General features: G+C 38.8%; 1 protein-coding gene across 5 annotated transcripts in view; it reads left to right on the top strand.

Annotated features, from left to right (window-relative positions):
• Window positions 1-12,118, top strand: part of DAW1 (dynein assembly factor with WD repeats 1) — a 47,792-nt gene that overhangs the window by 14,128 nt on the left and 21,546 nt on the right. For 2 of the 5 annotated variants that reach the window (XM_032277997.1, XM_032278000.1), the window contains exons 2-5: window positions 396-468; window positions 5,732-5,876; window positions 6,963-7,021; window positions 9,194-9,316. In XM_032277997.1, coding sequence (XP_032133888.1) covers window positions 396-468; window positions 5,732-5,876; window positions 6,963-7,021; window positions 9,194-9,316 — 400 coding nt within the window. The remainder of the gene's footprint in view (window positions 1-395; window positions 469-5,731; window positions 5,877-6,962; window positions 7,022-9,193; window positions 9,317-12,118) is intronic. The other 3 variants (XM_032277999.1, XM_032277998.1, XM_032278002.1) reach the window with 3 other exon arrangements.

The following is a 12,118-nucleotide window of genomic DNA, read 5'->3' as shown; positions in this document are numbered from 1 at the left end:
AGGAGCCCCATTTGTGAGGCAGGGACTAGGGCCCTCTTGTCCTAGTTTTGGGATGTGGAGTGTGGTGGTAAAAAGAAAATCCAGGACTCTCACCATGTAGTCATTCTTCAAGCCCTGAGGCCTTAGCCAGTCTACCTTCTCCCATCCAACTTTCAATTATTTTATCATTGTCTGTTGAACAATTTCAAGGGCATTTAGTTGTATTTAGAGGGAAGGACCAGGGAAAAGTGTGTCTACATGATTTTGTTTTGGAACTAGATATAACTGCTTTTTTTTTTTATTAAAAAATAAAAATTTTAAAAAGTAAAAATGGAAAAAATTGTGGCAAGGTAGGTTAACTTTTGGCATAGGCGGTCATCATATGTGTTTTATAGCATGTTTATTTCTTTCTGTAGGAATTATGTTGGAATATGAAAAAAGTGGAGAATTAAAGACTAAGTCCATAGATTTGCTTGATCTTGGTCCCAGGTAAGTTAACTATTAACGCAACAAGTAAATTTTCACTGGAAATGACACAGAGTGATGTGTGGATGAGCTGCAGGTAATACATTAAACTGTATATAATAAACTGCAGCTAATACATTATTTTTTAAAAATAGTTCTTCTGCGGTGTATTAGTTTCTGTTTGTTTCAGTGAGTTGTACCTGAGGATCTTCCTGAATGAAGAGGAGGTGGAAAAAGGGTCATCACTCTTTTTTTTTTTTCTAGGAAGTTCTTTAAAAAATAAACCTTTGAGTTTATAGTTTTAGAAAGGTTGTGAAGGTAGAGTTTCCATACTTAGTTTCCCTTGATCTTAGCATCTCAGATAGTGAGGTACATTTATTAGGATTAATGAACCAGTATGATACATACATATTAGCTAAGGCCCACTTTATTCAGTTTTTCTTAGTTTTTCCCTAATTCCCTTCTTCTGTTCCAGGATTCCATCCAGAATCCCACATGACATTTCGCCATCATGTATCCTTAAGCATCCCTGGGCTGCGACTGTTTCTCAGACTTCTTTTATTTTTGCTGACCTTAACATTTTTGAGAAGTACTTGTAACTGAGTTTTAAGAATATTACTAAACCTGTTATTATTAAATACTTCATAGGTCTGAGTGAATATGTTCCTCCTCATTAATTGTCATGGGGCAGAAGGGGGAGACCTAACCTCTGTTACTGAAGCTTGGTATGAACCCAGAGGAAATCTCTTGTGATGTAATAATGCCCAGAGTTCCAAATCTAATCATAATAGCCTGCATGGTGGCTCACACCTGTAATCCCAGCACTTTGGGAGGCCAAGGAGGGTGGATCACTTGAGGTCAGGATTCAAGACCAGCATGGCCAACATGGTGAAACCCTGTCTCTACTAAACATACAAAAATTAGCCAGATGTGGTGGCATATGCCTGTTGTCCTAGTTACTTGGGAGGCCAAGGGAGGAGAATTGCTTGAACCCAGGAGGCAGAGGTTGCAGCGAGCCAAGATCATGCCACTGCACTCCAGCCTGGGCGACAGAGTGAGACTCCCTCTCAAAAAAAAAAAAATCTCATGCAAAACTCCACTTCAGGGCCAAGTGTGGTGGCTCACACCTGTAATCCCAGCACCTTGGGAGGCCAAGGCAGGAGGATCACTTCAGTCTAGGAGCTTGAGACCAGCCTGGGCAACACAGCATAGCAAGACCCTGTCTTTATAAACAAACAATCAAAAATTCAACTTCAGGAGAGAGTCAGACTAGTGATTATCCTGTGAGAGCTTAAATTCAGATAAGGTGAAGATAATTTCGATGGGTGAAAATTAAAAAAGAAAGAGAACAAAAATGTTGTGTTTTAGGTTTGTGGCCTGAGACTGTCAGCAAAAGGAGCTTTCTTCATGAACTGCCCCCAAGTTTTATAATGACTCCACTTGGCACCATAGCTGATGAGAGAGGCTCTCTCTTAATCCTGGAGCTGCTACCGCTTGAGAGGTTTGGTGTTTCTGGGAACACCTGTCTAGGGTGGGAATGGGGCATGGCTCAGAGGACGATGGTCTTTGTGGGGTCCAAGTCTTATTTTAGGTGCTTGGCACAAAGAAGGTAGTCAGTTGATATTTTTTTTTACATCAAAGAAAGAATAAGCAGTGGCACAGATAGTGTCACTGAATTTCGTTTTTTTTTTTTTATTGCATTTTAGGTTTTGGGGTACATGTGAAGAACATGCAAGATTGTTGCGTAGGTACACACATGGCAGTGTGATTTGCTGCCTTCCTCCCCATCACCTATATCTGGCATTTCTCCCCATGCTATCTCCCCCCTCCTCCCCACCCCCCCGTCCCTCCCCCATTTCCCCCCAACAGACCCCAGTGTGTAGTGCTACCCCCCTGTGTCCATGTGTTCTCGTTGTTCAACACCCACCTATGAGTGAGAACATGCGGTGTTTGATTTTCTGCTCTTCTGTCAGTTTGCTGAGAATGCTGGTTTCCAGGTTCATCCATGTCCCTACAAAGGACACAAACTCATCGTTTTCGATGGCTGCATAATATTCCATGGTGTAGATGTACCACATTTTCCCTGTCCAGTCTATCATCGATGGGCATTTGGGTTGGTTCCAGGTCTTTGCTGTTGTAAACAGTGCTGCAGTGAACATTCGTGTGCATGTGTCCTTATAGTAGAACGATTTATAATCCTTTGGATATATACCCAGTAATGGGATTGCTGGGTCAAATGGAATTTCGATTTCTAGGTCCTTAAGGAATCTCCACACTGTCTTCCACAATGGTTGAACTAATTTACACTCCCACCAACAGTGCAAAAGTGTTCCTATTTCTCCATATCTTCTCCAGCATCTGTTGTCTCTAGATTTTTTAATGATTGCATTAAGAAACCTAACTGGCATGAGACGGTATCTCAATGTAGTTTTGATTTGCATTTCTCTAATGACCAGTGATGATGAGCATTTTTTCATATGTTTGTTGGCCTCATGTATGTCTTCTTTTGTAAAGTGTTTGTTCATATCCTTCACCCACTTTTGAATGGGGTTGTTTTTTTTTTTCTTGTAGATCTGTTTTAGTTCTTTGTAAATTCTGGATATCAGCCCTTTGTCAGATGGGTAAACTGCAAAAATTTTTTCCCATTCTGTTGGTTGCCGATTCACTCTAATGACTGTTTCTTTTGCCGAGTGTCACTGAATTTCATGAACAACAATCTTTGTTTATTTTCGGGAAAGATGAGGCCTAAGATCAAACCCAATCTGTAATTTTTATAAATGGAACCTGTTATTGATTTGTGTGACTATGCTAGCATGCAGGAAGTTTCTTCGTTAGACATTCGTTTATTTAGTCAGCAATTACATATATGTACCGTCAACACATACATAAGAATCTAATGTGGGATAGATTCTAAAAGAGGCTATGAAGATACTAATCATACTCCCTACACTTGATAGGCTTTTTGTCTAGTTTGAGAAACAACTTGTAGAACATAGAACATCACACAAGTGGCACAGACAAACCTCTATGTGAGAGAACAGCCCCCAGCTAGACATTCCGCAAAACCACAGATTTTTATATTTAAAAAGTTTGAATTCTTAGGTCATTTCAAAAAGGATTTGTGAGCCATGAATCCAGGCACTCGAAACTTTGTTCTTCATGTTAGCTGTAGTCACTTAATTGTGCTATGCTTTCCTGAGGAGATATAAGATGTAGCCACTCATAAACATGACCTTTCAGTTTATATGAGAAAGTAAATAAGTGTCTCAAAAAGGGATGAGTCTTATTTCTAGTTTTGTGCAAGAATCTGGAAGTATTGTGCCTGTAAAAACACTGGCACCAGAGATGACAAACTGGAATTATTGCATGAGAATCCTACAGGGCTGGAGTGTTTAGATTATCTGGTTAATTTGGATTTTGTGAGGAAATCTGTTTTTATACAAGTCGTTAAAAACTTTTCAAAGGAGCATTTTTACCCTTTTCATTCTTATGAAATTAAATATCTTTTTGACAATTGAATATCTCAGGGTTTATCCAAGTCATTATTATAGATGGCCCCTGGTTCATGTTTGTTCGAACTGTTCACTCCTACTCTAATAGATTACATTTCTTGAGAGTCGAGGCCATGCCTTTTACACTCCCAGTGCTGAAGGAGTAGTAGCAACTCAATATATGTCACTTGAATGAGCAGATTCCTAGCTTGATGCCTTGCACAAAACTGGAGCTTAATGTTTGTTTATGAGGTGAAGAGGGGATACTTATCAGAGGTCACATTCATGGGAAGTGGATACTGAGACAGAGGGGGTTAATAAAGGTTTATTGGGCAGTGACACTTGTGACAGTCCAGGGCGTGAAGCAGGATCTGGCAGGAGGAGTCATCTGACCGTGATGAAGGAGGCGGAACAACAGAATCTCTGCTAATCTGGAGGAACTCAGGAGCAAAACTTGCCTGTTAGAGGAGTGCCTCATAGCCAGGCTCTTGCTCTGCCCCTGCTCAGCTGTGGCCGGGGAGCCTGGAATGCCAAGGTGCAACCTGAAGGAGCTGCACTAGAAACTGTCAGGCAACAAAGCTCCAACCCTGAAACTGGGCCTGAGTCCCTTCTCAAAGGTGGGGGAACCTGCATAGTGCATCTTCTAGACATGTGTGTGACATGATTGGTGAAATGGCTCTATTTTGGATGCTTCATGGTGTATATACATTGATACCTTTTTTAGAATGAATTTTATTCTGTTCCAGCAACATTTTTTCAGAATTTCTATGAATTATGCGAATACTAGAGAAAATTTGAATCTATCTGTATATTTTTTCAGACCAGTTATCTTTCAGGGAAATAATATTTTAGTCCATAATAAATATTAATATTAGCCTTATTATTTTTAAAATTTATGGTTAAGCATTTTCTCTTTTCCTTAACATATTTTACATCTAATTTTTCTGAACCTCAGTTTCTTCATCTCTAAAATAATTATGATAAAAGCATTACCTTAGCAGATTTTTACAGGATTAAATAAGAGAACATATGTAAAGTGAAAAGTATGATGCTGGGAACATTCAATACATGTTCATTCAAAAGAAACAGGAAAAAAAAAGAAAAATAGCTCATGTTCAGAACTAGTACGGACTAGGCCTTCCTAGGTGTCTTCATTCGTTTTGTGCTGCTATGACAAAAAATACCTGAGAGAAGTTTATTTATATCTTACAGTTCTGACTGGGAAATCCAAGATCAAGGCCCCCACAGGTTTGGTGTCTGGTGAGGGCTTCACTCTGCTTCCAAGGTGGCGCCTTGATGCTGTGTCTTCACATGGCAGAGGGCAGAAGGGCAAAAGGGCTGAACACTCTTTGTCAGGCTGTCTTATCAGGGCATCTGATCCCATTCAGGAGGGCTCCATCATTGTGATTTAATTACGCATTCAGGCCCCACCTGTTAACGCTGTTACATTGGTGAACACATTTCATCATGAATTTTAGAGGGGATGCAAATATTCAAACGACAGCAGTAAGTGAGAATATTAGACTTTTGGCACACCCTCCACAAAACAAGCCTTAGCTATGGAAAAATGCGTTTTAGAAATTCCAAACTTCTTGCTTTTCTGCTATCATGCTATTTACTGATTTGTGTGATTCCCACCCCCACACTCCCCCAGATATCTCTTGGGAAAGATAATGGTGTTTTTGACATTTTACAAATGTGCTTCATGAAGCAATGCAATCAATTCTTCATGTAATAAAGGTATATGTAAATTCTGACATAAAATAAAGGAAACTTTTTTTTTGTGTAAATTTCAGTACGGATGTCAGTGCTTTAGTGGAAGAAATCCATCAGGCAGAACCTCTAATCACAGCTTCACGAGCAGAGCAAGTGAAACTCTTGATACAGAGGTTACAGGAGAAACTTGGCCAGCACAGCAACCACACATTCTATCTTTTTAAGGTAATGCATTAAAAAAAATCGGATAAAAGAATTTCAGTGAAATGATTGATGTTTTATTAATTTCTCTTTCTCTAAAAATATTTTTCATTCCCTAAACATTTCATATTTTCTGCTTTAATGTGAGCTAAATAATATTTCAGTACATTATTTATTTTTATGACTTATATAATTTCAATGTGATGTAAATATGCTTTTTAAATAGCTTTTTTGATGATTAAATTAAAATATAGCAAATATAGTCATTTAGCACTTCAAGAAAAGCTTTTAATTTTCCATTATAATTATCCTAGAATTATTTCGTATTACACTGCTTTTATCTTTTATTATTTAAATATAATTATGATAATAAAATATAATTATTAGTTAATATACTCACCTGATAACAAAATATCCAGGCATTCCTTTCTAGAAGAGGATGAGGTTGTAGTCTTGTAGCATTTCTTTGTCCAGCAGGTGGCACTGTTTAATTTCAAATATGAGCTCTGTAACTGGTGTGTCTCATAATTTATTCTCCAAAGGGAACATTTTTGATAGCGAAAGTAGATGCCATTAATAGTTACATTTTGGCACCAGACATAACCCGGACTGTCCTAGCATAGCCAATCACTCTTAATAGACTGTCCAATTTATGTATATGCATTCAATAAATATTCATTAAACATTCACTGTATGTTAGATGTTGTAGGAATTGAAAGATAAATAAGACATATTCTGACTTTAAAGGAGCTTCAGGATTCATAAAGAATATAATACATTGTCAAATCTTTGCTGAAACATATTTAGTGTATTTCCTATATACGCAGTTAATACACATATATGTATGTATATACACGTCATATGCCATATGTAAAGAAAGTGTGACAAATTATTGCTATCAGTAAGATACCACATAGCACTAATTTGTAACATTTAGTGGTATCAGTAAGATACCATGTAGCACTGTCTTTCTTAAAGGTAAATCAGATATTGCCATTTCTGACGTATAATTAAGACAAAATTGAATGTCTGCATTGGTTTGAAGTTATAACTAACAAATTAAACTTGATTTGGTTTGAGTCTAAAGAATGGTGTTTTCTTCCACTGAAGGTTCTCAAAGCACATATATTGCCACTGACTAATGTTGCACTTAACAAATCAGGCTCATGGTAAGATTCTCTTTTTATGTTTAATTTTTAGCAGTGAACTAAACAAGTTTCTATGTTTATTTTTCGAAGATTCCAGTTAGCTAAGTACATAATATATTCATTTTTCTGATTTCAGTACCCTCTTGAATATTGAGGAGAAATATAAGCCCTTTCTTTCACTATTCTAATCTGAATTTTTTTTAAGTCATATTTGTGCCACAGTGAACGGGAGGCATATTGGGTTCTCAGCAAATATAACTGCTGAATAACTCAGCTCAGGAATGAGTCAGGCAGGGTGGTCTCATCTCTAACTTGATTGATTGTGATCAGTCTATTCAGAGCAGACATCCATGTAGGTCAGTGATTTGGGGTATGGTGAATAGCAGCTTCACGTCTCTGTTGGGAGCATGGCTGCGATCAGCTTGGGAGCTGACGTGCTAGGTAGGAGAGATGAGGTGGAAGCTGCGTCTTGACCTACAGACATAAAATAAACATGTCTGTGGTAGTTTGCTAAGGCTTCCATAATAAAGTAGTGCAAACTGAGTGGCTTGCACAACCAACATTTATTGTGGAACAGTTGTGGAGGTTAGAAGTCAGAGGTCAAGGTGTCATCAGGGTCAGTTCCTTCTGAGGCTGTGGGAAAGAAGCTGTTCCATAGCTCTTGTAGCTTCTGGTGGTTTGCTGGCAATCCTTGGTGTGGAGAAGCATCACCCTGAGCTCTGCTCTCATCTTCTCATGGTTTTCCCTGTGTGTGTCTCTAACCATAGGACCCATTCTTATAAGGATGCATTGAATTAGGGCCCACCCAACTGTGGCATGATCTCATCCTAACTAACTTTTTTTTTTTTTTTTTTTTTTTGAGACAGAGTTTTGCTTTTGTTGCCCAGGTTGGAGTGCAATGGCAATCTCCACTCACTGCAACCTCTGCCTCCCAGGTTTAAGCAATTCTCCTGCCTCAGCCACCTGAGTAGCTGGGATTACAGGTGCCCGCCACCATGCCCAAATGTTTTTTTGTATTTTTAGTAGAGACAGGGTTTCACAATGTTGGCCAGGTGGGTCGTGAACTCCTGACCTTGTGATCTACCAGACTTGGCCTCCCAAAGGACTCGGATTACAGGTGTGCCCTAGCTTATATTTTGTTTAATAAACAAATTAATGGATCCTTTAACATAGCTATTCTGCTATAGGAATAGTTAGTGGAGTATAATGTAAAACAGCAGCATCTTAATCATTCCTTCAATATTCAATTAGGAAAGAGACTTTCTTTTAAAATATCTCTGAAATCAAAATATTGCTTTAAAAGTGTAACAGATATATTTCCCCAGCACAGAAAATGATCCACAAAATTGAAAAGCCAGTCTGAATGTCAAGTGGTAATGATAAAAGGTGAAGGAAAGTCTAACAGCAAAACTCAACCAAACAGGAAGGTTGACAAGACAGTATATCTTTGATTCTCTGCTAGGTATTTTCCTTCTACCATCTTCTCCCACAGACTTCCTCTACCTTTGGCTAGATGTAAACTCACATTTGCAACTATACACATACATGCTATAGATATTTTTATGGGTTGAATTGCAACTCTCCAAAATTCATATGTTGAAGTCCTAATCCCTCAGAACCTTAGAATGTGAATTTATTTGTAAGTAAGGTCATCACAGATGTAATTATTAATAGTTAAGTTAGGGCTGGGCATGGTGGCACGTGCCTGTAAAAAACAACAGAATATATCACAATTTAGACATTGTTCTCAATTTAACTTTTTGTTCTGCACGCATGACTTTCATTGTAAAAAGCATAATTGGCCAGGTGTGGTGGCTCACACTTGTAACCCCAGCACTTTGGGAGGCTGAGGCGCGTGGGTCACCTGAGGTCAGGAGTTCAAGACCAGCCTCCCTCACTTGGTGAAACCCCGTCTTTACTAAAAAAATTAGCCAGGCATAGGTGTGGGTGCCTGTAATTCCAGCTACTCAGGAGGCTAAGGCAGGAGAATTGCTTGAACCCAAGAGGCAAAGGTTGCAGTGAGCCAAGATCATGTCATTGCACTTCAGCCTGGGCAACAGAGAGAGATTTCTTCTCAAACAAAACAAAACAAACCCCATAATAAATAGAGTTATTATCCTGCGGGTAAAACATGAAGTCTTTATTAACACACTGCCATTCTTCCCTGCAACATGTTTATATTCCTCTTGTTAGCTTTATCACAGGAAGCTATGATCGGACGTGCAAGCTCTGGGACACTGCATCTGGAGAGGAGCTGAACACCCTGGAGGGCCACAGGAATGTGGTTTATGCCATAGCATTCAACAATCCTTATGGGTGTGTTCATTCATTCACTTATTTTTTCATTAATTCATTTATTCAGCCCCCTATCTACTGAGGGAGGAAGGAAAGAATTCAAGAGGACTAAAATTTATTGAGTGCTTGGTATGTGCTTTGGAAGCCTTTTAAATACCTCCCTCAATGCTTAAAAGGGTCTTTGGGTTAGCTATCACTATCCTCATGCAGAATACAAGATTCAAGCCTTTGCATGGTGGCTCATGCCTGTAATCCAAGCACTTTGGGTGGTCAAGGTAGCAGATCACTCGAGGTCAGGAGTTTGAGACTAGCTTGGCCAACGTGGTGAAATCCCATTTCTACTGAAAATACAAAAATTAGCTGGGCATAGTGGTGGATGCCCGTAGTCCCAGCTACTTGGGAGGCTGAGGCAGGAGAATCGCTTTAACCCAGGAGGCGGAGATTGCAGTGAGCTGAGATCGCGCCATTGCACTCCAGCCTGGGCAACAGAGCAAGACTGTCTTTAAAAAAAAAAAAAAAATACAAGTTTCAGATATGCTTCCAAGGATCACGTCATAGTAAAGAGGAGAGCTGGAGTTCATGCTCAGGCAAGACTTAACTCTCAACCCTTGGGAGTTTCCTGACAGGCACTTCCTACTGATATTCACAGCTCTAGATTGGTGCCTCTGGCAGAATGTGACATATACACACAGCGTGATTTACTTCATTTAGAAGTTAATTTACAGTCTTGCCAGGTAGGAAAGAAATGTGTGTGGCAACATGCTAAATAACAGTACCAAGTGTAATAGAAATATTTTTAAACCAACCTCTAGATAATTGATTCAGGAGATTACCCAGGTGTCTTCTATTCTTCTGCATGACACGTTGCTGGTTCCCATGGCAACCTGGACATCTAACAATGAAGCTACCCACTGGAACGGGCATTCTCCTCCCACTGGTTAGCTTCTAAGCTGATCAAGAGTTTGTTGTATTTGTTGACAAATGTGCTTATGTTGGTTGTGCTTTCAACTGTAATTGTGTAACATAACATGTAATTTAACCAAATATTACATAAAATAATAAAATATGAGTGTGAAAAGAAAGCTGCTGTTTTCTAGGGAAGCATAGATAAGGTAAATCTTTGAAAAATTGTTTCACAACTAAATGAAGTTGTGGATGAGATCAATGTTCAACTGGAAAGCGCACTGTCAAAATCTAGAAAAATTCTGCCCTCAGATTTTTCTGCACATATGTTTCAGTTCTTTAAGTTCTCATTCCATTTTCAGGAAAAGAAAACTAGATATTGTTGTGGTTTGATACAATTTCTGTAAGACAGATCATGAACTCCACTTAGCTGGCAAATAGTCAAAGAAAGACAGTGGCATCTGGTGAAAAGATTGGCAAATGGACATATATTTATATCTATTGCAGTAAACCTTTCCTAGACAAGTGTGTATTTTTTTGTGATTGCACATGTTACATGAATTTTTCCATAAATGAAGCCAGTTCTATAAATACAGTTCATTTACTATAGTGTTATGATGACTGGAACGAAACAGTAAATGACGTAACAATTGAGAGGAGAAAGAGACCATTGTGATTTCTCCTGGTTAGAGTCTTTAGAGATGGGGTGAACCCAAAGCAGAAGCCAGGAGGATGGAAGGTGGGAAGCAGTGGAGAGGACACACGGGGCAAAGAGACTTCAGCAGCTCAGTGTTTTAAGAAGGGGATTCATCAGGCGCACTCAGTGACCAGTCTCTCCAGTGAGCATTTCAGGTTGAGAAACAGAAGCGTTTGAGGTCAGAGCATTCTGTGGAGTTTAAACTGTTCTGTAGGACTGAGTTGCCATCAGGGGTTTGGGAATAACAAGTGGAACAGTGAAAGTTTTAAACAGAAGGATGGCTGTGGCAGAGAGAAGAGGTCAGAGGGTTTGAGTGTGAGAAGAAACAAGAGACGAGGTCATTTAGGATGCAGATACGGCAATACACTCATGATACGATAATACACTCATTGCCTGGATAGGGGCAGAAAGAATAGAGGAATTTCATAAAAATTTTATACACTTAGAATAGACATTTTATACCATAGTTAAAAAACTTGATATCTAGTTTGCCAATATAGTATCTTTTAAAAATGTAGTACCCTTTCAAAACACATTAATTTTGATGGCCCCAAACTTAAATTGGTACATTAAAATAATTAAACCTTATTAAGTTTCAGAAAATTTAACTTTGATCTATGCATTTTTACATTGCAGAGAATGACAATTTTTATACCTTATTATACCAGCTTGTGAAAAGCGAAAGATTTTATTGAAATTATAAATGGCATTATTTTTCTTCTGGTATAATTCCTATTTTCATTGCAATGCTATTTAAAGGATATTCTCTATCATGCAATGGCATATCCTTTAATAGTCTACTTAATAAACATGATTTTTTTGGTGTCCATCTGAGAATGAAGTGTTCTCTTGTTGGAGAGGAGAGGTATACTTTTTGGCCCTTCAACTGAATTCTACAAAGAGCCCCTGATGAAAACCCCCCTTGTCCAATTAGATAGTTATCCTTGTCTAATGATTTATGTATGCATGAATGTGGTGTTTCTCATTGCATTTTGGGGTCATTGGGGTTTCCACAGCATGAGTTCAACACAGTCACCAAAGAATAAGAGGGAGTGTGTGTGTGTGTGTGTGTGTGTGTGTGTGTGTGTGTGTATGAGAGAGAGAGAGAGAGAGATAGAGAGAGAGAGAGAGAGAGATAGAGAGAGAGAGAGAGAGAGAGAGAGAAAACCCTTAAACCAGTTTGGTGTTTATCTGCTTTATACCTTAGGGCAGGAGTAAGCTTT

The sequence above is a fragment of the Sapajus apella genome, unplaced genomic scaffold, assembly GCF_009761245.1.
Source record: "Sapajus apella isolate SASKATOON/1434 unplaced genomic scaffold, GSC_monkey_1.0 scaffold10, whole genome shotgun sequence".
In the NCBI taxonomy this organism is placed as follows: Eukaryota; Metazoa; Chordata; class Mammalia; order Primates; family Cebidae; genus Sapajus; species Sapajus apella.
The sequence above is the reverse complement of the archived record's forward strand: the minus strand, read 5'-3'. Positions and strand labels throughout refer to the sequence as shown.